General features: G+C 39.4%; 1 protein-coding gene across 1 annotated transcript in view; it reads left to right on the forward strand.

Moving 5' to 3' along the window:
- Stil (STIL centriolar assembly protein) overlaps window positions 1–26,379 on the forward strand; it is a 44,714-nt gene that overhangs the window by 1,502 nt on the left and 16,833 nt on the right. The window contains exons 2-12 of the mRNA XM_006986615.4: window positions 1,254–1,337; window positions 3,612–3,719; window positions 7,805–7,917; window positions 8,213–8,400; window positions 10,944–11,191; window positions 11,504–11,587; window positions 12,682–12,768; window positions 16,964–17,114; window positions 18,770–18,879; window positions 21,171–21,285; window positions 23,177–24,115. Of these exons, the coding sequence (XP_006986677.2) occupies window positions 1,327–1,337; window positions 3,612–3,719; window positions 7,805–7,917; window positions 8,213–8,400; window positions 10,944–11,191; window positions 11,504–11,587; window positions 12,682–12,768; window positions 16,964–17,114; window positions 18,770–18,879; window positions 21,171–21,285; window positions 23,177–24,115 (2,154 nt within the window). The 5' untranslated portion in view covers window positions 1,254–1,326. The remainder of the gene's footprint in view (window positions 1–1,253; window positions 1,338–3,611; window positions 3,720–7,804; window positions 7,918–8,212; window positions 8,401–10,943; window positions 11,192–11,503; window positions 11,588–12,681; window positions 12,769–16,963; window positions 17,115–18,769; window positions 18,880–21,170; window positions 21,286–23,176; window positions 24,116–26,379) is intronic.

The raw sequence follows: 26,379 nt of genomic DNA on the forward strand, positions 1-26,379 counted from the left end.
AGGTCCTAGGAATCAAACTCTGTTTGCTAGTTGTTTTGGCAGCAAGCACCTAACTCTGAGCCATCTTATTGGCCCTAGATTTTTATCTCGTGTGTGTGTGTGTGTGTGTGTGTGTGTGTGTGTGTGTGTGTGTGTGTGTAAATGAGCCCAGGAATCTGTGTCCCGCTGAGCATTTGTGGGGGTCATAGTACAACTTCCCAGAGTCTGTTCTTTGTTTCCACCGTGCATTCTGGGAACTGAACTCAGGTCACTAGCCTTGCACAGCCAGTGCTCAGCTGCCTCAGCTGCCTCAGCTGCCTCCGACAATATCTTTTTGCTAAAACTGAAGCAGTGCAGGAAAAGTTAAAACTTAAGACTTAAAAAATACTGTAAATGATGGCTGGCTTGGTGGTGTATACCTGTATCCCACAACTTGAGAGACAAGCCTCATAATCCTCAGAAAACCACACACAAATATCAAACAGGAAAATCTATGAAGAAATTTTATAAACAACTATAATGAACTCACCAACAAACTCACTCTTGTGGCAATAAACAGGAAATTCTTTGTCCCCACAAACTAACTTGTGAAATAATCTGTGTTCATGGTTTGGATACAAATACACACTTGCTGGGTATTCTCACTAATATTTTGTACCCACTCATCCACACAGCAAACCTTTAGTCTCCACCTCTTGAGTTCCAAATCTATATGTCTAATTTCATTCAATACTAATGATGCAAAATACGGACTGTATAGTCCTTTCTCTATAGGTCAGCATTTACTATTTTGTTTTTTGAGCAGGGTCTTTTGACATAATGTTGGCTGTCCTGGAACTCACTGTGTAGACCAAGCTGTCCTCAAACTCACAGAGAACCATCTATTTCTGCCTCCCAAGTACTGGGATTAAAGTCCTATGCCATGAGACCTTGTCTTAAAAAAAGAAAGAAAAATATTTTGGGGCAAAATATGTGCCCCAAATATCCTTTAATGAATAGGTATACTAAATTAAATATTGCAGTTTATAGGTTGAATGACTTAAGTATTAAAGAAATCAAAACCTATAACTGTTAACATTTAATCTTTTATTTTTCTGTATATTGGACATTGAACATAGGACCTTGTACTTGTAGGCAAGTGCGTTGCATCCGGAGATTTACAGTATTTAATTTTACTAATCCATAGTTACTTTTCATATAAGCAGCTTAATTTTGTTATGTGGTTAAGTAATGTTTCTTCTTCTATGTTTAACAATATTCATTTATTTCTGTAGAGTACTGAGGACCAGAAATTGAATAAATCACTCATCAAATATAGAGGCTCTAGTTCTTTAGAAAAAGTCCCAGATGAATACCAGGTACAGAAACTTTATTTTATTGATTATATATTTAAATATTTCTTTTTATTTATGTGTATTAGTGTTTTGCTTGTATGTATATATTTATACCAAATACATTCCTGGTGCCCAAGGAGGCCAGAAGAAAGTATCTGATCCCTTGGAATTGGAGCTACAGATGGTTGTGAGCTGCTGTGCATGTGCTGAGGATAAATCTGGGTCCTCTGCTAGAGAAGCAAGTAATCTTAATCACTGAGCCATCTCTCCAGGTCCTATTTTATTTTTTTGAGTCAAGGTCTTATTATGTAGCCCGGACTGGCCTGATGCTCACCCAATTCTTCTCCCTCATCCTCCCAGATGCTAGGATTATATGCGTGTTCCACTGTGCCTGGCGGTTTAGTTATTTGAGATGGGAGTCTTGCTATGTTGCTGAAGCTGATCTTAAAACATGGGTCTCATTTAAATACTCCTTCCTCAGCCTCTCAAGCTCTGGGACCTCAGGCACATGCTATGCCGGGCTTCAAAGTATTTTTTCACACAGTGTTTTATTGCAGCTACCCACATTAACTTGAGACAGCATACTGGATGAGAAAAAAGAACACAGTCTTCGGAATCAGGAATATCTGGCTCCACATTAATTAGGTGGATTCCTTGACCTAGTTCATTCACTATAAGATGAGGATGGTGATCACTTTCTTTTGTTGTTGTTGTTGTTGTTGTTTTTGAGAGAGGGTTTGTCTGTGTAGTTTTGGTGCCTGTCCTGGGACTCGCTCTGTAGACCAGGCTGGCCTCAAACTCACAGAGATTCATCTGCCTCTGCCTCCCAAGTGCTGGGATTAAAGGCATGTGCCTCCACCGCCCTGCTGGTGATCACTTTCTAATCAATTACCGGGAAGGTATTAAATATGCTTATTGAACTAAAGGAACAGGCATATAGTAGGTACTTACTAAATATTAGCTCCCTTTTCTCTCTCACTTAATGACAGATGTTTTGTTGGTGAGAAATTACCTAAACTAAGGTTGTAAATTAGAAGATTACTTACTTCCATCCTAGAGGAATGGAAAAGTGTTGGGGCCCCTTCTTTCTAAGCACTGAGTCCTTACCGGCCGTCATCTCACATTGGTCATCCCAAGTTTCTCCATGTTTCCCTAAGCCTTTCTTTTTATGTGGAATAGGAAGGAGGAGCTGGCCACCTGTCCCTGCTTTTCTTAGTCTGTTATTCCATGGAGGACCTGGCAAACTGACTTGGGTGATTTAGTTCTTTGGACCATTTTATTGCCCCTAGAGAGAAACAATTAATGCTGGCATATGGATTTTCTTTCTCTTCTATACTGCAGTTATGCCCATGGGGAGCTTTTATATTCTCTGCTGCTTCCTTTGTGCCAGATGTTCCTGATAAAGACAATAGGAAATATGATCAGGGAGGCGATCATATTTCTTTTACTTTAATTTTGAGCCTTCTGTTGTATCATACTACTGTACTATTTTCTTTCTTTCTTTCTTTCTATCTATCTATCTATCTATCTATCTATCTATCTATCTATCTATCTATCTAATCTATCTATAGAGAAGGTCTCCTCATAGCCCTGACTTTCCTGGAACTCAAGACAAGGTTGGTTGGCCTCAAACTCAGAGACCCACTTGCTTATCTATCTATCTATCTATCTATCTATCTATCTATCTATCTATCTATCTATCTATCTATCTATCTATCTATCTATAGAGAAGGTCTCCTCATAGCCCTGACTTTCCTGGAACTCAAGACAAGGTTGGTTGGCCTCAAACTCAGAGACCCACTTGCTTCTGCCTCCCAACTGCTAGAACTAAAGTTGTGTGCCACCATGCCTGGCCCCATGCAATTTTTTTTAATTAATAAAGTACAACAAAGAGGTATTGATCAATCAATTGTCATGTAGTTAATAAGTGTTATGTTAAGATTTCAGCTGACATGACCCTTTCTTTATGGTGCCTTAGCACCATATTATAGATTGATCTTTAAAGGTACTGTAGACTGTGGAAAATTAAAGAAAAAAAAAAAGACAACATTGAACACTTAGCAATGAATTAGAAGTTATTTTAAAGCATTTTATATATGTGTTCAACGTAACTCTTCAGGGAATCACTGCTTTTTGTTTTGTTTTTTTTGTCTTATTCAAGTCCTTCCTATGGCTCCCCTCAACTGTTTTAGGCAGGCCTGGAATTCCTAGTCTTGGCCTCCTAAGGACTTGGAATGCCTGGCAAAGAGAATTAACTGTTTCTTATAAAATTTATACTGTTTGTAATTTTTTTTAAAGGTTTTCTTCAACCAAGATGGTACCTTTCCACTTTCCCCCATCAAAATTGGCACTTTGGAACCCAATGCCAATTGGAGATTTCATCTGCTTGCATCTCAGTTACTACAGGTATTTTTTTCCTTTGAAATCAAACCAGTATAAACATGAATCATAAAAGAATATGTAAGACAGACTTAATTGTTATTACTAGTTACAAGTTGGGCTGCCTAAATCCCAAAGTCCCTTTTTTTCGCTTTTGATTTGTGTGTGTATATGTGTGTCTACTTGTGGAAGCCAGAGGTTGATGTCTATTGTCTTCCTGTATTGCTCTCTAATTTATCTTTTGAAGCAGGATCTCACTGAATCTGGAGCTTATCTTTTCAGCTAGATTGCTGGCCAGCTTCCCCCCACTCCACTCCACCACATTCTGGGGTGATACAGAGGCCACTGTTCCCATCTTTTACATGGATATTGAAGATCCAAACTCAGGTCCTTGTGCTTGCCTGGCAGGAGCCAATTCCCTAGACTCTAAAATCTGAAGCTTGCACTGATAAGATGACTGAACAGGGAAAAGCACCTGCCCTCAAAATCTGAAACTTGTTGACTGTCAACAAGATACTATAAAGAGCTACATTCTACATCTTACCCACAAACAAAATACAGTTAGATAAAAATTACCTTCAGACTATAGGTGTTTATAAACATAAATGAATTTCATATTTAGATTTGAGTTCCATCTCTAAGATTTTGTATATGCAAATAGTCTCAAACCTGAAGTACTTGTGGTCTCTAGTATTTCAGGTAAGCTACTCTCAAACTGTATTCATTTTTTTTTTTAACTTTTTCACTAAAAGTTTCTATCAGATAAAAATTCCATCTGTTTGTTAAATCTTCCATATGCTTTTGAGAAATAATCCCAGTTTCATAGTTAAAATATTCTGCAAGTCTAAGGTTCTGAATATTATAGGATTGTCTCTTGTACTTCAGCATGATGTCTGTGTGGAACCCTGAGAAGACAGAGCTGAGATGGAATTGATCAAGTTAGAAAGCCTATAATGTAGTTCTCTATAGGACCTTTTGAAGGAAGTTTAGATTAAACTAATAGTAATCAATTGAGCTGTTGTGTCTGAGGACTTACTTGCTAAAAGAAGTATTCTACAGAGGCTAGGTTGTAGTGTAGAGAGCCAAGTCAGTCTGTTTGTAGGTACTTGTCAGTATTCATGGATTTGTTTTGTTTTGCTTTGTTTTTTCGGGACAGGGTTTCTCTGCATCCTGGCTGTCCTGGAACTCAATATATAGACCAGGCTGGCCTCTGCCTCCAGAGTGCTGGGATTAAAGTCATATGCCACCACCACCACCACCACCCAACTTAGATTTTTTGCCTTGGTGATTTAAGGCACTCTTAATTGGAATCAGGCTGTCTAGACCCTCAATTCCTGATCCTGTCAATTCTTTTGTTTTTTGGTTTTTTGTTTTTTTTTTTCTTTTTTGGTTATTCAAGACAGGGTTGATTGATCCTAACCAATTCTTATTTAAATGACTTCAATAAAGTAGTCAAAGATCAGTTTACTTAATTATAAAATAAATTTAAAAGTACCATGAGAGGATCATGTGTATTCTCTGGAGTGTTTCATATACTTGAGCATGCTAAGTAAACACTCCACTATAGGGTCAACACATGATCCTTTCCTGGTACTTTTAAATTTTTTTCTGGACAAGATCTTTCTACATAGCTCCAGGTGGGCTGGAACTTAATATGTAGACCAGGCCGGTCTTAATTATTAATCAAACTCACAAAGATCTGCCTGTGTCTGGGTGTGTGCCACCATCCTGGTCCTTTTTTTTTTTTTTTTTTTTTCCGAGATGGTTTCTCTGTGTAGCTTTGCGTCTTTTCCTGGAACTCACTTGGTAGCCCAGGCTGGCCTCGAACTCACAGAGATCTGCTTGACTCTGCCTCCCTAGTGCTAGCATTAAAGGCGTGTGCCATCACCGCCTGGCGGTCTTTTTTGTTTTTATGAGACAGGATCTCACTATTAAGCTAGAGTTGAACTTACTATGTAGTCCAGGCTGACTTTAAACTTTCTGATCCTCTTGCCTTGGCCTCTTGAGTGCTAGTATTATAACATGCACACCACCATTCTTGGCCTCATAGACTTTTCAAAAGATTAAATGAGAAAGGCTTTGTAAAATAGTTAGCATAGGACCTGGAGTATAAATTATTTACTAAATAGTGTTTATTATGTGTAATAAGAATAATCAGCAGTATCAGATCAGAAGAAAGAACAAATAAAGGTTTTGTTGTTGTTGTTTGTTTTCTGAGACAGGGTCTTGTGCAGCCCAGGTTGCCCTCAAATTTTCTATGTAGGTAGGATGGCTTTGAACTCTGTCTGTCTACCAAATGCTGGGACAGGCATATGTCACCATACCTGGCTAAAACCAGGTATTTTGAAAACATTTTATGGCATTTGATGATTGATTAAATAGAGAATGGAAGAAGATATACAAGTCGAAATATTCAAATTCTAAAGTAGTTTGCAGAGAAGAATGCTACCATTGACAAGAAAAGAAGAGTTTTGATCCAGTGGGATGGCTCAATATAAGGGCTTTTGCCACCAAGCCTGATGACCTAAGTTAGATCCCTTGGACCCACATGGTGGTGGGAGAGAGCCAATTCCTGCAAATTGTCTCCCCCCCCCCCTCCTCACACATTATATTAGATGTGCAAGACCACCCCTTCTCCAACTCCACAAATAAATAAGTGTAATAAAAAATTTAAGGAGAGTCTTGGGGCTAGAAAGATAGCTCAGTGGTTAAGAGTACTTGCTGCTCTTACAGAGGACCCTGTTTGATCCCTAGTATCCATATTAGCAGTTGATAGCCATCTATAGCTTCAGTTCCAGGGCATCTGTTGCCTTATTCCAGCCGCCATGGGTACACATATACACACATGGCTCACATATACACACAGGCACTCCCACACATACATGAAGAAAGACCTGTAGAAGTTTAAGTATTTGTGATGCTTGTTCATTTCCCCCTATTTCTGTTTCTTTTTGTCTTTTCAAGACAGGGTTTCTCTGTGTAGCCCTGGCTGTCCTGGAATTCACTCTGTAGACAAGGCTGGCCTCAAACTCACAGAGATCCACCTGCTTCTGACCCTGAGTGCTGGGATTAAAGACGTGTGCCACCACCGCCCGTCTCCCCGCATTTCTTAACCTTCCTTTTGTCGGCTTTCTGTGCTAATGTATTTTGAATAATTTGTTTTTTAGTTCTCCTGATTTTTCTCCTTAGCTGTGCTTATATATTCAGGGGTTTGAAGAGCGAGAGGGAGAAAGTAAAATAAACACTAGAATTTGTTTATTTGAGATAGGGTTTCTCTGTGTAGCCCTAGCTGTCCTAGAACTCCCTCTGTAGACCAGGCTAGCCTTGAATTCAGAGATCTGCCTGCCTCTGTGTCTCTAGTGCTGTGATCAAAGGTGTGCACCACTGCCCCCTGGAGATTTATTTTATTTTTAATCATGTTAGTGTTTATTTTTAATCATGTTAGTGCAGTTGCCAAAAGAATCCAGAGCCCCTGGATCTGGAATTACAGGTGATTGTTAGCCACCTGACAGTGCTGGGATTGAATGCAGAACCTCTGGAAGAGCAGTATGAGCTCTTAACTGTGAGCCATTACCCACCCCACCTCTTGTTAAAAATGGGGATTCACTACATAGCTCTGGCTGGCCTGAACTCACTATTTAGACCAGGTTGGCCTCAAACTCACTGAGGTTTGCCTGCACCTCCTGAGCTCTGAGATTAAGGGTGCATGCCACCATGACCAGCTCTTTTGCTTTAAATATATTTATTTATGTTTTGTCTTCAGGAATGCTGTTATTGGACATAAGTGATATATAAACAAGTGAATGTGACTGTTTCTATCAAACTTTAGTTACAGGATCATGTTGGCCTCCTAGTTTGTCAGTTTGTGCTCTGGTCCAGGTTAGGCCAGAGTCTGGAGGATATTTGTACCTTTCTTGTTAGCTTATGGCCAGTATGGTTTCCAGGTGGCCTTGTCTTTTACGGAGTTACTTTGTAATAACTAGGGATCTCCTGATGGTAATCTTTGTGTACATTTTTTAAATTCTGTGCTATATCTTAGTCCTTCTATAGAAGGCTTTTCTTTTTAGGACATCAGGTATACCGCATCCATAAAACACTTTCTTATTTTTCAGAAAGCCAAAGCTTGTGGTAACTGAAAAGGCCATCCGACTTGCTTATCGTCATGCTAAGCAGAATAAAAGAAATGTGCCATGCTTCTTACTTGGTTCTCTCACAGTGGATGAAGGTAATATGTTGTAAAAAATGTTGTATGGCTGTTGTAGAATGTACATTTGTTTCAGCCAACTATTGTGTGTGCTTTTGCTAATTTCTTTGCTCTACACCATGGATATGAATATGAGTAAAACTACCCATTACAGAATTCATGGTGTAGTCATCTTTATAAACAAATCATTTTTTTTAATGTAAGATTTTAGTATACTACCATTATGATCAAAATACTTTGCTAAAATGTAGTTTTGTGTGGTGTTTTATGTTTTTAATTAGCACATTACGTGATAGTTGATACTTTTGTTTTGCAGATGAAGAAGGTGTGACATTGACAGTAGATCGCTTTGATCCTGGTCGAGAAGTCCCCGAATGCTTAGAAAGAACCCCCACTGCTTCTCTTCCTGGAGATTTTTTGATCCCCTGCAAAGTTCATACTCAAGGACTTGGTTCAAGAGATATGATAGTTCATAATGCAGATGATTTCACTTCAACTTTAAAGGTGAAATTCAATAAAGACATTCTTTTTTATAACAATTTTTATTTTTGAAATTATAATTGCATCATCTCCTTTCCTCCCTCCCATGTACACCCTTTCTTTCTTGGGTTTTTTTTTTGTTGTTGTTGTTGTTGTTGTTTTTGATTTTTCGAGACAGGGTTTCTCTGTGAAGCAATCCTGGCTGTCCTGGAACTCACTCTGTAGACCAGGCTGGCCTAGAACTCACAGAGATCTGCCTGCCTCTGCCTCCTGAGTGGTGAGATTAAAGATGTGTGCCAACACTGCCTGATACACCCCCTCTTAACTCTCCCAAATTTATGGCTCTTTTAAAAAAAAATGTTGGTATAGATACACATATATACACACAACTTCAACATACTCTTTATGTTATCTCAGGGCCATCCACTTGACATTGGATAACCCAGTAGTGTGCTCTTCCCTGGGGAAGACTTTCTCCCACTCTCAACATTTCTCAGTTGCCCATAGCTCTTTGTCTAAGGTTGAAGGCTCACAAGAGTTCCCTTTTTCCATGTTAGCATGTTCATTGGTGGTGTTATAATTCTTTGGGGCTTATTTAGGCAGCCTTGTTGATGAGACTTCATTTGTGTAGCCTCTCTGACATTTCTAGTAGAGACAGTCTCACAGCAAACATCCTATTATCTGGCTCTTAATCTTTCTGTCCTCTTCAGCAATGATTCCTAGGCCTTAAGTTCAGGAGTTGGGTTATAGGTGTACCAGTTGGGACTTACTCTCTTTTGATTGGTTGTGGTTTTCTGTAATGGTCTTCTGTTACAAAAAGAAATTTGTTTGATAAGAGTGAGAACTACACTTATCTTTGTGTAGAAGGATAAATATTTAGATTGTACTTAGGAATTACGCAGTTCAGTAAACTTGCAGTTGAAGGTTTTCCAGAATCGATGACTGTTCTAGCCCTGGGTAGTTAGCCAGGTTTCTAGTACCAGGCATGATTTCCCTCTTGAGTGGGCCTGAAGTCCAATTAGAAAGCTGTTGGTTACCACCAAGGTACGTGTTCGCTCTTGCTCCCTTAGGGTTATTGTGCCATGCTGGTCTTTGTTTTGGTTCATAGGTGTCATACCTGGGTAGGACTAATTGCTTGCCTCCCTTGGAAGTTTGCATGGCACCTTCTAGTGTGAAAGCTAGTCCTCAGGGAGGAGGCTTTGGTCAGATCCAACTTAGATCATCTGAGTCTTGTGTCTGAAGATGACATTTTTAATTACATATAAGAGTCATACCGTGTGCACCGGGCAGTATTGGCGCACGCCTTTGATCCCAGTACTGAGAAGGCAGAGGCAGGCAGATCTCTGTGAGTTCGAGACCAGCCTGGGCTACAGAGTAAGTTTCAGGACAGGCACCAAAACTACACAGAGAAACCCTGTTTTGAAAAACCAAAAATAAAAATTAAAAGAGTCATACTGTGTGTAGTTTGTAGTATTTTAATAAGCCTGTATTTGAGAATTATTTGTAATGATCTGTGATTGGATTATTGTGGACGTAAAAATCCAAGGTGATGTGGTTTCTGAGGCCAGAGATTATAGGTCGGGGATATAGGTAATATTCCAGAAGAATTGGTGTGACCAAGACAGGAAAGTTCAGGAAGTGCTCAAGGTTGCTAGTAATATATAAACTCTTGCTAAGGGTTATTAGACTGGAATATTAGTTTAGTCAGATTATAGAGAGCTTTATTAGGTAAAGAAATTTCTTTTGTGTGTTTAGTTTTTAGAGATTTCTGAAAAGAAACAATTCTGTCAAATATGATCAAGCAGACTGACTGAAGTCAGAGAGAATGGCCCACTAGACTGGATGTGTATTAGGGACGTGTGTGTGTGTGTGTGTGTGTGTGTGTGTGTGTGTGTGTGTGTGTGTGTGTACATACATATACACATATATCTCACATACACACAGTGGTAGCGCTAAGAATAGAAAAGGCACAGTAGATATGCGTAAATATGGAAGAAGAGTTACCCTAATAATTTAGATGAGAAAGGAACCAAAAAGGAATGATTGAGATTCTCTAAGGCTGAGTCATAATTGATTTACATGCTCCACCACCACCCAACCCCAGTATAGTAAAACTCATTAGGGGTGATAATTGCCCAGCAAGAATTTGAAGAGTGGCTGGGCAGTATTGACACATACCTTTCATCCCAGCACTTGAGAGGCTGAGGTACCAGATCTCTGTGTTTGAGGCCAGCCTGATCTACAAAATGAGTTCCAGGACAGCCAGGGCTACACAGAGAAACCCTGTCTCAAAAAAAAAAAGAAAAAAGAAAAGAAAAAGAAAAAGATTTTGAAGAACTGCTAGGACATTCATGTTGGAAACTTATGATGGAGCTTAGGACTGTTGATTAAATTATTCACATACTCTTTTGATCATTTGGAATAAATAAGAATTGAACTATTGTGAATTAGAACTAATTTAATTTTGTCATTGTAAGATGTTATAGAAGTATCTGTAACAATGTTAAATGAACTTTAAAGCTATGGATGCATTTCAAAGTTATGACTGTGTAATATTGGTTCCTCAGGCTTTACAGTACCATGTGTGTAGCAAAGATTTCTTGGACTGTGGAAAGCTGCTTTCCCTACAAGCTCAAATCACCCCCAGGGAGAGTTTGGACGGTGTGGATTTTGACTTGCACTGGGCAGCAGTAACTCTAGCAAATTCTTTCAAATGTGTACCTGTGAAGCCTATTCCCATTATACCTACAGCTCTGGCAAGAAACTTAAGTAGTAATCTGAATATTTCTCAAGTTCAAGGAACCTATAAACATGGGTAAGTAAAAGATCCATTAGTCTGAGCTCATAAATATTGGTTGAATTGATATATTTTTCAGTAACTTAATTGGTTCTGAAATTCTCCTCTTTAATGTTAACGTTGTTTAAAAGTAGCATATAAGTAAAGTTGAGGAGTAAAATATTTTAAGTATGTAATCATAAAGACTTGTAATAGATGAAAAGTTTTACATATTGTCTCTGTGGTCTCCTTTGCATCTACTACCTAAAATCTGTCTCAAGACTCAGTTTGCCTTTTTTGGGTTAAAAGCACATACTTAAAATTATTCTTACGTAAGTTTCTTCTATTTAGATATATTACCATGGATGAAACACGAAAATTGTTACTTTTGCTGGAATCTGATCCCAAAGTTTATTCTCTACCATTAGTGGGAATGTAAGTATTATTCTACTTAAGAAATCCTTTCAGCCTAGTGTGTATCCAGATAATCAAGAAAATTAGATATCAGTACTGAGCTCATCTTTTGTGTTGTTTTTTTTTTGTGTTTGTTTGGTTGAGGCAGGACCTTTCTATGTAGACCAGGCTGGCCTGGAATTCATGGAGATCCTCCTGCCTCTGCTTCCAGAGTTCTGGGCCTAAAGCAGTGGGCCACCATGCCTGGCTTAGCTCATTTTATAAAGCTACAAAAGCTGGTGATTCTTAAGCTTCTGTGTTTTACTGTTAGAATCAGTCAGGTAAAATATGATTTCTGAATCCTAACTGAAGTTGAACGTCTCCAGCCCTCTCATTACCATTGTCTTTATGGTATCTAGAATCTAGGGCTCAACATAATAGAATTAAAATCTCTTGACATGCACTTGTCAGATGTTCCCTTTCGTGTTAATGGTTTTCTCTTTACAGTTAGTGGTTAATGACATTGAGAAGATGATTCAGAAACTCAATATTTCTATCACATGCTTTCTATATGTATAGCATGTTTAGTTCTGTGTTAGGGCTTAAAATCCCTTCTCAAGGAATTTATACTCAAACTATGATATTTACAAGTAGGAAAAATAGACAATAATGAAGTATATGACTTACCTGTGAAATGGGCACTATAAAAAAATAAACACAGTGTAAAAGAAGTAATTGTGGCTCATTTCTAGTCCGGGCTAATTTATTTGGACATCCTACTTTTTTTTGGACATCCTACTTTTTTTTGGACATCCTACTTTTATCTCCACACACCATTTTTCTCTCCTACATCCAAGTGAAAGGGAACAAAGGGCATGCACTTATCTTTCTGTCTGTAGCTGTGATATATTTATGTTACCGTAGATATTGATGTAGTCTGCCTCTGAATTATCAATGTGATTTCTAATTAACAGTAGAGGTTTTTCCTTTTATTTTTGTTTTTAATTTGAGGTAAAATCTCCCTATATAGCCCATGCTACCCTAGAATTTGTCTCAGCCTCCAGGTGTTGGGACCACAGATGTACCACCATACTTGGCTGATTTATATTTATATACTTTCTGTCTTTTTCTTTTAGTTGGCTCTCTGGAATTATACATATCTATAGCCCTCAGGTATGGGCTTGCTGCTTGAGATACATGTTCAGTTCTTCTATTCAGGAAAGGCAAGTGATATTTCACTCTATAGCATTTTAGTTTGTTTCCCTGTTTATATTATATTGGTTTATATTATAGTGAATTGTATAATACATATACTGTTTTAATATCATACAATACTTAATAAATGCATACTTTAAGAAAAATAATCCTTGGACTGGAGAGATGGCTCAGAGGTTAAGAGCATTAACTGTTCTTCCAGAGGTCCTGAGTTCAATTCCCAGCAACCACATGGTGGCTCACAACCATCTCTAATGAGATCTGGTACCCTCTTCTGGTGTACAGGCAAAAATGCAGACAGAACACTGTATACATAATCATTAAATAGATCTTTAAAAGAAAAAGAATCCTTAAGAAGGTAAGCTGTGTAGCTATCATGGGTAGGCATAGGCTCTGAGTGAAAGATCCCACAGTAAGGATGCTAGTGTGGCTAGACAGAAAGGCAAAGAAGAAGGATATGAGCTCAAAACAGGTGAGTGGAAAGCCTTTGTTTGCTTTCTCTTCAGTCTTTTGAGACAGGGTCTTAATCTCTAGCCAAAAGGGCCTTGAACTCACTGTGTAGCCCAGATTGAATTTGAACTCAGGGGCAATCTTGCTGCCCTAGCCTCTGAGTGTTAGAACTATAGGCATGAGCTGCTGTTTTGGGTTACAAATGCCTTTGATAATCTTTGCTAATCTAATAGAAGCAGCATGGTCTTTTGTAGCATCTATGACCTTTTCTGGGTGCTGTCTTTGGCTATTTTCTCTTGGATTGTGCATCTTTCTCGTATTAATTTGTAAGGCCATGCACTTCCCTCCTTTTGCTCTTTCCCTATTTCTCTTTGCCCATATAACACGTACTTAGAACAAAACTCTCTTCCCTGGGATTGTTACTTCATTTAATTTTAGTTACAATATTTTTCCTAGACTGTATTCTATTTCCTGATGGTACTGGGTCTCCAAACCAAAGCTTTGTACATCTCTGACCTATACCCCAAGCTTTTAAAAAAATATAGTTTATTTTGTTGTGTTGTGTTGTTTATTTTGTTCTAAGTGTGTTTTGCCTGCATGTATGTCTGTGTACTATTTGCATAATTGTTGCCCGGAGAGGCCAGAAGATAGCACTGTAGCCCCAGAACTGTGTAGCTGGAAGTTTTCCTGTGTCCCGCCCAGTCCTGCAGCAGCTCAGACCCAAGTAAACACATAGAGGCTTATATCAATTATGAATTGCATGGCCATGGCCTTTGGCTCAATTTTCTTGCTAGCTAGCTCTTAGAACTAAATTCAGCCCATTTCTATTAATCTATATGTCACCACGTGTTCTGTGGCTTCACCTGTGTGTCATTACATGCTGCTCCCTGACAGCAGGATGGCGTCTCTTCCTCGCCTTCTCCTCTCCTTTCTCCTTTCTTATCTCCCTTGGATTTTCCTGCCGGCTCCATCCTGCCCTGCCATTGGCCAAACGGATTTATTTATTAACCAATCAGAGCAACACACATTCACAGCATACAGAAAGACATCCCATAGCAGAACTGGAGTTACAGGTGCTTATAAACTACCAAGTGGGTGCTGGGAATCAAGCCCAGGTCCTCTAGAAGAGCAGCAGGTGCCCTTAATGGCTGAGCCATCTTTCTAGCCCCAACCCCAAGATATTTTAAGTCAAATTTATCATTTTTCTTTCTTGCTTAGGCTTTTCTCACTCTGGGAGTATTACTAAAATAAAAGAATCCCTGTATTTTTTTTAGATGCTTTTATAGTTATACTCTTTATATTTTATTCACCTTTCCAGGTGAACAAGCCAGACATAATGAGGCCTACCTTACCTATAATCCTAGCACTGGGAGGCTAAGGCAGGAAGACCAGTTTGTTGAGGCTAGCCTGGGCTACAGAGCAAGTTCCAAGCCAGCCTACATTATGTGAGTTCTTGTCACAGACAGACAAACAAAAAGAGAGGAAGGGTGCTAAGTGTTTTTTTTTTCTTTTTAAAATTTGTATTATTACTAATTTTATGTGTATGGGTGTTTCATCTACATGTATGTCTGTGCATCACATGCATTCCCGCTGTTCATGGAGGCTAGAAGAAGACATGCTGTCCCATGGGACTGGAGTTACAGATGGTTGTGAGGCACCATGTGGGTGCTGGGAATTGAACCTGGTCTTCTGGAAGAGGAGGGAGGACTGTTTAGCTGCTGAGCCATCCCTTTAGTCGCAGGGTGCTGAATAGTCATTGCTGTTCATTTCTGTGGTTTAGTACAGTTAAGTTTTATTATCAATTACTTGGGTTTTTGTTTGTTTCTTTGTTTTTTCCCCCTCTAGGTTTTCAAGACAGGGATTCTCTGTGTAGTCCTGGCTAACTTGGACTAACTCTGTAGACCAGGCTGGCCTCAAGATCTACCTGCCTCTGCCTCTCTAGTGCTAGGATTAAAGGTGTGCACCACCATGACCCGGCTATCAATTACTCACCTTGTTTTAAGTTTCTATAGACAGTAAATGTTCAGTGAAAGCTCGGGTGGGTGTTGAACTCCGGGACTCAAATGATCCTTTTTCACTCTTCCACTTAGCTACAGGTGTATACTACTGTGTGCATATTCTCAGTGTGTGTGTGTGTGTGTGTGTGTGTGTGTGTGTGTGTGTGTCTGTATATGTATATATATTCATTTTTGAAATGGAAGCTTTCATTTTCCATGTTATACATTCCTGTTTTGATGCTTTATAAGGAGTGTTTCTATATTTATTATAGAATGTATTTCTTAATTGAAAGTTAAGAACTTTGGGGGCTGGAGAGAGGGCTCAGGGTTAAGAGCACTGAGTGCTCTTGCAGAGGACCCGGGTTTGATTCCCAGGACTCACATACTGGCTCTGTGTCTCCAAGGGCACCAGACATGCACATTGTGCAGATACATACATGCACACAAACGCTTATTCACATAAAACAAAAATAAATCTTTGGGGACTGGAGAGATGACTTAGCAGTTAAGAGCACTGGCTGTTCTTCCAGAGGACCCCGGTTCAGTTCCCAGCACCCACATGGCAGCTCACAACTGTCTGTCTCACAACTCCAGTTCTAGAGGATCTGACACCTTCATACCAATGCACAGAGGCAGAGGCAGAGGCAGGTAGATCTTGAGGCCAGCCTGGTCTACAGAGTTAGTCCAAGTTAGCCAGGACTACACAGAGAAACCCTGTCTTGGAAACCTGGAGGGGGAAAAACAAACAAACAAAAAAAATTAAATAAATTATTTTAAAAGTAGAAATAAATAATTTTTTAAAAAAATAACAAAGTAAACATGAATACTTTAAACAGTCTGTTGACTAGATTGAGAAACTTACCTGGAAGATCTTTCCATATAATTTTTGTTGTTGTTGTTGTTGTTGTTGTTTTCAAGGCAGGGTTTCTCTGTGTAGCTTTGAAGTCTGTCCTGGAACTTGGCCTGTTAACCAGGCTGACCTTGAACTCACAGAGATCTGCTGGGACTAAAGGTGTGCACCATCCCCTCCCAGTGCAATATAATCTTACTAGCACTAAATTTTAATTCAATGCCATTTTTTTTTTTTGTGATATATATTTTTTATTTTACAATACCATTCAGTTCTACATATCAGCCATGGGTTCCCCTATTCTCCCCCCTCCCACGCCCTCCCCTTACCCCCAGCCCACCCTCCATTCCCACCTCCTCCAGGACAAGTCCTCCCCCGAGGACTGTGATCGACTTGGTAGACTCAGTCCAGGGAGGTCCAGTCCCTTCCTCCCAGACTGAGCCAAGTGTCCCTGCATAAGTTCCTGGTTTCAAACAGCCAACTCATGGAATGAGCACAGGACTTGGTCCCACTGCCTAGATGCCTCCCAAACTGATCAAGCCAATCAACTGTCTCACCTATTCAGAGGGCCTGATCCAGCTGGGAGCCCCTCAGTCTTTGGTTCATAGTTCATGTGTTTCCATTCATTTGGCTATTTTTTTTCAGTAATTGAGTAAAACTGAAATTTATTATATGCCACAGTCGTCCTAGGGACCTCCATGCTATATATATAGCCTCTATGGTTCTATGGGTTGTGGTCTGATTGTTCATTTTATATCTAGAATCCACCAATGAGTGAGTACATACCATAACTGTCTTTCTGGGTTTGGGTTACCTCACTCAGGATGATTTTTTCTAGTTCCATCCATTTGCCTGCAAATTTCATGCTTTCATTGTTTTTCTCTTCAATGCCATTTTTTTGTTCAGGGTTTTTTCAGAATCTGGAAATTTCATCGTAGTTCTTTATTCATTGACGCATAAGGAACCTGAATTTTATGAGTGTCTTCCATGTGACAGTAAGACGCCTGGCCTTCAGTTTCAGTTACTAACTAACAAGGAGACTTTACATCTTTTCAATGTAAGTGCTTAGACTTGCCTGTGTGTGTTATTTTGCTCATCACTCTGACCAGAGTCTGAGATGAACAGGGAATGAGAGATTTCTTAGGGCTGGCAGTTTCAGAGTTTGGCCACGGTAGGTTGTCCTCATGTGCTAGAGCAGACCATCCTGGAGGTAGGACTGTGGTAGAAGAGAGCTCCTCTTCTAACCTGGAAACAGGGCAGCAGGATACAGACATTCCACTGTCTTTTTTACACCCTTGCTTCAATCAGGGCTCAGCCCATGGATGGTACCACCCACATTCTGGGTGTGTCTTCATCAGTTAGCTCTCTCCCAAAACAGTAATAAGTAGACATGCCTCGACCATGTAGGTGAATGTCAGTCTAGTCAGGTTGATAGTGAAGACTAACCATCATTTCCTGTTTTTCTAGTCATTTTGTCAGTAGCTTATACGTTGTATTATTCTGTAGTGTTGAGGATTAATTTTTGTTAATGTTTTCCTTGTTACCACTTATTTTTAAAATATGTGGATATAATTAATATTATGTAAAAGATTTTCATGGGAGCTGGAGACATGACTTAAGAGCACTGGCTGCTTTTCCAGAGGACCTGTGTTCAGTTCCCAGCATCCCCATGGTGACTCACAACCATTTGTATCTCCAGTCCCAGGAGATCCAACGAAGTACATAAAAATGCATCTAGGAGCCAAGCCTAGTGGCACAGGCTTTTGATCCCAGTACTCAGTAGACAGAGGCAGGTGGTTATCTGTGAGTTCAGAAGCTAGCCTGGTCTACATAGTGAATTCCAGAAGAGCCAGGCCTGCATTTTAAAACCTTGTTTCTGAAAATAAATGATGCATCTAGGTGGTCATTACAGAGAAAGCAGGTCTTTGAAACTGTCTATATAAACTAAATTTTAAGGATGAGCCAGGTATAGTGACACATGCCTTTAATCCTAGCACTTGGGAGCAGAGGCAGAAGGATCTCTATGAGTTATAGGCCAGCCTGGTGTACATAGTGAGTTCTAGGGTAGCCAGGACTATGTAGAGGGTCCCTGTCTTAAAAAAAACAAAAAACAAAAAAACTAACTAACTAACTAAACAAGCAAACAAACAAATAAGTAAATGAAATAAAAAGTAAAGGACACCCTCTCCTTTTTGCCCAGGTTGGCTTCAAACTCCTTGGCTCAAATAATCCTCCTATCTCAGCCTCCTTGAGTACCTAGGACTACATGTGTCTGCCATTGTTTCTGGTTTAAACACTACTTTTTTCATTAATTACTATTTATCCTAGGTCTCAAGATAAGTAATAAAAATATATATTCATTATTTTATTATAAGAATACTGAATAGTTCCACATAACTGTGAGGTTTCACTCAGCTCAATTTGTTTTCTTTAAATTCATCTATGGATTGTATCATTTCATGAGTATGTTTTTTTTTAATGTTTTTACATAATTGTTATGTTCACTGAATCCCTGGTTACTGAGTGAGTTTCTTAATACAGGGTCAGGTTTTCATTTTCATGAACAAAGCATGGAGCTAGGCATGCATGCTACAGAAGCAGGTTACAGAATCAGAACTGCTCCTTCTGGCACGATCCAGAGCCACTGTTCAGATAAATAGAATTCTTTGGTATTGGAAGTCAGATCTCAAACTATGGCCTACTTCATTTCAGAACGTTGAACCTTCCGACAAAAATCTAATCCATTTCGAACTGAGTGCCGAAAGTCAAGATGCAGAAGCAGAATTTTTCAGCAAGATTTCCAAGAATCTTTCTGTTAAGAGGTAAAAGATAATCTTTATTACCGTGTATATCTTCTTTACTCCTTATTAGTTTTTATTGAGTGATTAAAATACTATTTACTCACTGGGTAAAGTCACTTGCTGTTGACCTGAGTTGGATCCCTGGATCCCAAGTGTAGGTGGAAGGAGAGAAGTGACCCCAGAGTTGGTCTCTGACCTCTACATGTGGAGGCATGCATTCCTCCCACCCCAAAATAAAGAAGCATAGCTTTTTTAAAGACCTCCCGTTATTTTTGGTAAACTTATTTGACAAACTCAGTTCAAAGCTGCCTTTGAATGCTTGGGTTGTTTGTTTGTTGAAATCTTAAGTTTGCCCATTGACTCTTTAGTTAGATTATTTTTATTTTTAAATCATCCTAGCGCTGTCTTGTCTGTTTCTCGGGTTTTTTATTCATTTGTTTAGAAGGAATACAAAATAATGAGATTTGCTATGTTATTTTCACAAACACATAGTGTGCTTTGCTCATATTTACACTTCACTTTCTTCCTCCCTTCCCTCTTCCCCTTAAATAGTTCCCACTTGGTTTCAGGCACACACATATCAGAGAACACATATAACATTAATCATTTTGAATCTGGTTTATTTCAGTTAAATTATCCTCTGTTCTATCCATTTTCCTGAAAATGTCATTACTCCACTCTTTATGGCTGAGTAAACTCATTTTCTTTATTCATTCTTCTGTTGATGGACATTTAGGTTGCTTCATATCTTGACTGTTGTTAATAGTGCTACAATAAGTTTTGGTTTTGATGATGATGACGATGATTATGCAGTGCCAGAGATCAAACCCTGGGCCTCTTAGATGCTAGGCAAGTGGTCTACTATTGAGCTACATCCCTAAGCCTTTTTTTTTTTTTTTAGCTTTTTTTTAATTTAAAAGATTTATTTATCGTATGTGTATGAGTGTTTTGTGTGCATGTATTTATGTGCACCATGTGCATGCAGTGCCTTCAGAGGTCAGAGGACATCAGATTTATGCAAACAGATCTCTGAGTTTGAGGCCAGCCTGGTCTACAGAGTGAGTTCCAGGACAGCCAGGGCTACACAGTAAAACCCTGTCTCAACCAGAGAGAGAGAGAGACAGAGACAGAGACAGAGACAGAGATAGGAGAAAGGAAAGAAATGTAGTAATAGCCAGTATTCCACAGAGTAACTCAAGTGTGCAAAGCTATGTACCGTTTTTCCTCCATAATTGAACTGTCTACCTTAAGCCCCTGTTTGTTCTTTTATTCTATTCAGATTACAGTTAATTCACCATATTTTTATCTCCTTCCCTCTGAGATTTTATGTAGAGGAGATTGATGGTGTATCATTACTGGTAATAAAAGGCAGCATAATTCTCATCTGTTTGTGCTGCTGTTTGCTGAGATGTGTCCATTTGTATCTAATCTTTGACAAGTTGATATGTTTTTTTTTAATTGTCACTATTTTTTATTATTAAAAAGTTTTCTATTCATTTTTACATACCAATCACAGATATATTTTTTAAGGTTTATTTTTAGTATACAGGTATTTAGTATTTAGTGTTGAGTATTGTTGGAATGTGTCTTAGTTACATCTGTTATTGCTATAACAGATAAAATAGCCGACAGAACATCCTAAGGAGGAAAAGGCTAGCTTGGCTCACTGTTTCAGAGTGATTGCAGTTCTTCATGGGAAGGCATGGTGACAGAAGCTGTTCCACCCAGCCGTGATGGGACTTGAGTGATGGTAGCCTCTTCACATGTGGGGGCCATGACACATACAGCAGGATGGAGTCAGGAGCAAATGTAGCATTTAAAGATCTACTCTAACTGACCTACTTCCAACAGCCAGGCCCTACCTCCTGAAGGTTCCATGACCTTCAAAAGACTGCTACAAGCTGGGATCAGGTTTTGAGTTTTCAAAACCTGAGCCTATGGAGCACATTTCAGATTCCAACCTTTGCAGAGTGCATATCTGTCACACTATAACACGTTTCCCGGAAGTGCTAAGCTTTCTTTCTACGTTGGTCAGTGTGGTCAACCAGAAGGTGTTCAGTGACTATTGATGGACTGTAGCATTTCATAAAGTAGGATTAAACTTTGAGTGATTGGGTAAATGGGGCAGTTACTTAACTAAACCTGAATAGACCACCTTTCCTGGTAAACTAAACTGACCTAAGAAAATCATCTGTAGCTGTCAGGTACTAAATTATATGTTTCAGTATTTACTAAATGACATCAGCACATTTCAAATAGGAAAAAACACTGGTTTACTGAAGGTTTTTCTTGTCTCTTCTTCTACTCTTTAGATCTCCCCAAAAAGTATCTCCTGGGAAAACACCAATAAATAAGCATGACGCTGACTTTGAAGATGAAGATTTTTCTCCAAGACCTATGCCCAGTCCTCACCCAGTGAGTGAGAAGGTAGTGCTCTAAAAATGAACTCACCTTCAGCTAGAAATCTTATATAGTAAAGCACTTAATTACCACCTCATGCTTAGATAAGTCATTCTAGCTATTATAGGATTATATCTCTATGTAGGAATATATGTATATATCTCACAGGTACGTATAATGAAGTAACAGTATGTGTGTAGTTCACACATAGGTAGGAATGTATACAGAAGTATAAGGAAACCGAGGTTTCAGTTGCTTAGCTGTTCGCGATCACACAACTAGTAAACAGTACAACTAGGACTCCAGTCCTGGGGCTTTGGCTTCAGAATTTGGTGGTTCCAGCCCTCACATGGACTCAGTGTTCTATCACCCGAGCCTGACATTAGTTTTGGTACTGTACTCAGAAAGCATCCTGCTTGCATTAGAGGTTAGTTGCCAATGACCTTTGCTTGTCATGCTTTTTTTAAAATTGCTACCAACTAGTGAACAATTTTAGAAATGTTTAACTTAATTGAAAGGAAAACTAATGAAAGACTTTTAAAAATTAATATGGTTGGCAACTTTCCCTTGAAAAGTCTGCACCGACACTGTTGGGTATTTTAAATTTCCCAAGCATTTCTTTCTCTCTCTCTCTCTCTCTCTTTTTCTAAGATTTATTTATTTAATGTACACTGGTATTTTGCCTGCATATGTCAGATCCCCTGAAACTATACTATACAATACTATACAGTGTAGTGTAGTACAATGGATTTTATGTTCACTCCCATCTCTTTTATTTAATATAAGTAAAAGAAATAGCTGGGTGACATTAGTGGAAAAATATCCTGAAGTGTTTATTGGAGTGGATTTTTTTGTTTTTTTGGTTTGGTTTTTCAAGATAGGGTTTCTCTGTGTAGCCTTGGCTATCCTAGAACTCACTCTGTAGACTAGGCTGGCTTCTAACTCCCAAGTGCTGGGATTACAGGCATATGCCACTACCACCCAGCAGAGTGTTATTTCTTAGAGGAACATTAACATAGTCATTTGCAACTGTTGAAGCATTCTACCTGGAAAACTTTTTTGGCAGTGAGGGTAAGAAACTATAGTATAATACACTTTCCCATTTTTTTTTGTTCTGTAATATAGACAATGTTAATCAATGTCATAATAAAAGGATTTCCATTTTAAATAAATCTGGGAGCCTGGGGTGGAGTTGGGGGGGGGGGTGTATAGCACACACCTTTAATTCCAGCGGGAGGCAAAGGCAGGCGGATCTCTGAGTTAGAGGCCAGACTGGTCTACACAGTGAGTTCGAGGACAGCCAAGGCTATGTAGAGAAACCTAGTGTCTTAATCAGGGTTTTTCTTGCTGTGAAGAGATACCATGACTATGGCAACTCTTAAAAGGAAAACATTTAATTGGGGCGGTTCACTTACAGTTTCAGAGGTTCAGTCCTTTATCATCATGGCAGGGAGCATGGCGGCATTCAGGCTGACTTTGTGCTGGCTCTGTCTTGGCTTTCAGGGAACAGGAAGTAGACTGTGACACTGGGTGGTATCCTGAGCATAGGAGACCTCAGATCCACCCTCCACAGTGACACACTTCCTCCAACAAGGCCATACCCACTCCAACAAAGTCACACCTCCTAATAGTGCCACTCCCTATGAGATTTGGGGGGCCAAATACCCTCAAACTACAACACCTAGTCTCAAAAAACTAAAGTTGGGGGAATATTTACCTATATTTGAGGGCAACAACCTCATTTACTGTGCTCACAGTTGTATTTCTGCTGCCTGCTGTGTACGCAGAAAATATTTGTTGATAGTCTAAATAATGGACAAATCTTAACATGTAACTGGACATTACTTGGGAAATGCTTCTCTAAGGGAAATGGAGCAAGTAAGTTTCCTAAGAATTTCCTCTCTGCTTCCATTTACAGATTTCTCAGATCCAGCCGTCCGTCCCCGAACTCTCGCTTGTGTTAGATAGCAACTTCACAGACTCAGGTCATCAGTGTGACGCGCTGGAAATGATGGCTGTGGAGAACCCTTTGTTGAGGAAGCCGCTACAGCCTGAGCTTTGTGATGAGAACCACAGCTCAGAGGCTGACGCTGGGGAGCCATCCCTGAAGGGAACACCTAATCAGTTCAGCCAGGACACCGCTCTGAGACAGTGCAGAGGGAAGCAGTCACCCGCCTGTAAGAAAGAAAGACCCCGTTTCAGGAACACTAATGCTAAACCGTTCCTTAATGCACCTTCTCCGGCTGTATCTGAGAAACTTCAAGCAGTTTCTGCTGGGAGCATGCAGAAGGAAGACTGCCCTATGAGACCTTCCACGATGAATTCTAGGCAGCCCTCACTTGCTCCACAAGCCCACCCACACAATTTTGTTTTTTCACCTCATAATTCAGCAAGACCAATGGAGCTTCAAGTACCTACTCCTTCGCTACCACCTTACTATCCCACAAACATCTGCAACTGTTGTCAACATCATGGCCATATTCAGTATAATACAATAAATTCTTGGCAGGGAAATACAGTAGGGTCCATTCAAGACCTCCGAAATGAAGCCCTTCCCAAACATGCATTATTTCATTCAAGTGGATGTCCATCTCTGTGTCATAATGCCATCTACTCTTCGAGTAGCCCTGTGACCATGAAACCTCAGGGGGGTATGGGTGGCTATTCTCCCCACAGCAATGCAGAGCCGTCCGCTGTAGCAGGACCTTCACCTATGGACTCATGTGTACCACAGACTTGTGCCATGTGCATGCACACACCCAACAAGGTGCCAGACAATGGCATGATGGGACTATCTCCTGATGCATATCGCTTTGTCACAGAGCAGGACAGGCAGCTGAGACTACTTCAGGCACAGGTTTGTGTGAAACTTTGATACTCTAAAGTTCTTATTATATTTCCTTAATATCTGGCAACTCTACAGTGATTATGCTTTATAGCACTATAGAATACTAGAACCAAAGAGGCCTTAGAAGCTGAATTCTAGTCGCTCTTGTTTTACAGATAAAGTGAGGATTAGAGAGACTAATTTAACCCTGCTCCATTTTGCTGGTTAGTAGGGCTAGGACAAGAGAGCAAGCCTTCTCTCTGTGGCTCCTAACCTATAACATAATTGCATTTTCTTTCCATTGTCTATAAGCCTTTTTATACAGCTGAATACAAAGGCTGGCATGTCTCTAGTTTGTCAGTCTTTATGCATACTCACCTTAGCCAGTGAGTCTTTATTGCTACTGTATTTGAGACCAGTTACTACGTAAGAGACCAGTTAAGAACCTCTGTATCTGCTTGTTTTTATTTGTGTTGGTTTTTAAGACATGGTCTCCTGGGGCCTAGACTGGAATTACAGCTGTGCGTCACCATATCTAGCTGTCTCTGTGTCTGTGTGAGACTTGTTCCACTCCTTTTGTTCTGCAGTGTTGCCTTTCTTCAGGACTTTTATTGCAGGGTTCTTAATCTTTTAATATAGCCTCATTCAGAGTTTAGTCTGGGTCTGCCTTCCCCCTCATTTCATCAGCATCCTTTCCACACACAGATACCAAACCCGTTGTTCTCTTTGCAACCAATGCTGTGAAAATAACTTGGAATGTGGGTTTTGTGTTTTTTCTTGGCCCTATAACTATACAAATATGTGACTACTCTGTGTAATGTGTTATTTAGAAAAATCTTTGTTTTAAAGTTTTTCTTGAGGCCATCCCAGGCTCTATAATACCCTATCTTTTAAAAAAGGAGGGTGGATGGAGAGATAGATGGCTCAATGGTTAAAGTAAAAGTAAATAACATTTAAAAATCTTTAATAAAATTGCATTTTATAAAAAAAAAGACAAAGATTTTCATATTCTGCTTTAAATTCTTTGGGTAGGAACACCTGAGAAAATTCTACTTCATTTCATTTTTTTTTTTTTTTTTTTTTTTTGGTTTTTTCGAGACAGGGTTTCTCTGTGTAGCTTTGCGCCTTTCCTGGAGCTCACTTGATAGCCCAGGCTGGCCTCGAACTCACAAAGATCCGCCCGCCTCTGCCTCCCGAGTGCTGGGATTAAAGGCGTGCGCCACCAACGCCCGGCTTCATTTCATTTTTAAATGACTTTGTAAGTGTATGTGTGTATACCTGCACGAGTTGATGTGCCCCATACGCATGCCTGTGCCAGAGGCAGCAGAGGGCACTGTGTCCCCTGGAACTAGAGTTAGAGGTGGTTGTGTGCCACCTGGTGCAGGTGTTGGGAGCCATCTCTCCAGCCCCAGCCTTTCTGTGTTTTAAGTAGAGGTACATTCTTTGAGATTTACGTAAATTTGGATTTTAATAAATCATTAAATACTTAAAACAAAAATGTTAATATAGTTAAGTAATTAACTATTTACATTGAAAAGAATTATCATTTATTTTCTCTTGTTTGAAAAAAGGCTAATCAACCTAAAGAGATTTGTTAAGCTATTTAAAAATATTAGCCACTTACAATGTGTATTTATAGACTGTGAGTTCTCATCTAGATTAGCATTACATAAAATATGACATAGAAATTTTTTTCTGTAAACACTATATTTTCCTCATATTTTTTTTCCTTTTTTAAGGAACTCTAGGCACGGGTGCACATGTGTGTGCATGCATCTGGGGTCCTAGGGTCAGCCTTACATGTTGTTCCTCAGGAGCTGTTCACCTTGTATCATTATTATTAATTATTACTATTATTCTTATTATTGACCAAGAATAACAAGAAATATTTTGTAGATGATAGCAATTTCAGTGTAATACATATTTGAATGGATTTAATATACAAATATGTACATATGCATTGAAAGAATAAGAAACATAGAAGAAACGTGGAACTACTGATAGTAGTTCTAGAAAGAGGATTTGATATATCTCAGGAAGATAATGAGATGGCAAATAAGTATATTTTGATGTTATTGATGCATAATTCACATATAACACAGCTTACCTGTTTAAAGTATACAACCCAGTAGTTCTTTGTGTGTTTAAAAATGTTTTGGAGACAGTCTGTCAGTGGGATGTGGGACTTAGTCTGGTCAGTGAGCCTGAGGGACCGACCTGCCCCCACCTCCCTGGTGTCCCCACCTCCCTGATGCTCCCACTACAGGCACACATCACACCTGGCTCTTAGGTGC

The sequence above is a fragment of the Peromyscus maniculatus genome, chromosome 2 (assembly GCF_049852395.1).
Source record: "Peromyscus maniculatus bairdii isolate BWxNUB_F1_BW_parent chromosome 2, HU_Pman_BW_mat_3.1, whole genome shotgun sequence".
NCBI classification, from domain to species: domain Eukaryota; kingdom Metazoa; phylum Chordata; class Mammalia; order Rodentia; family Cricetidae; genus Peromyscus; species Peromyscus maniculatus.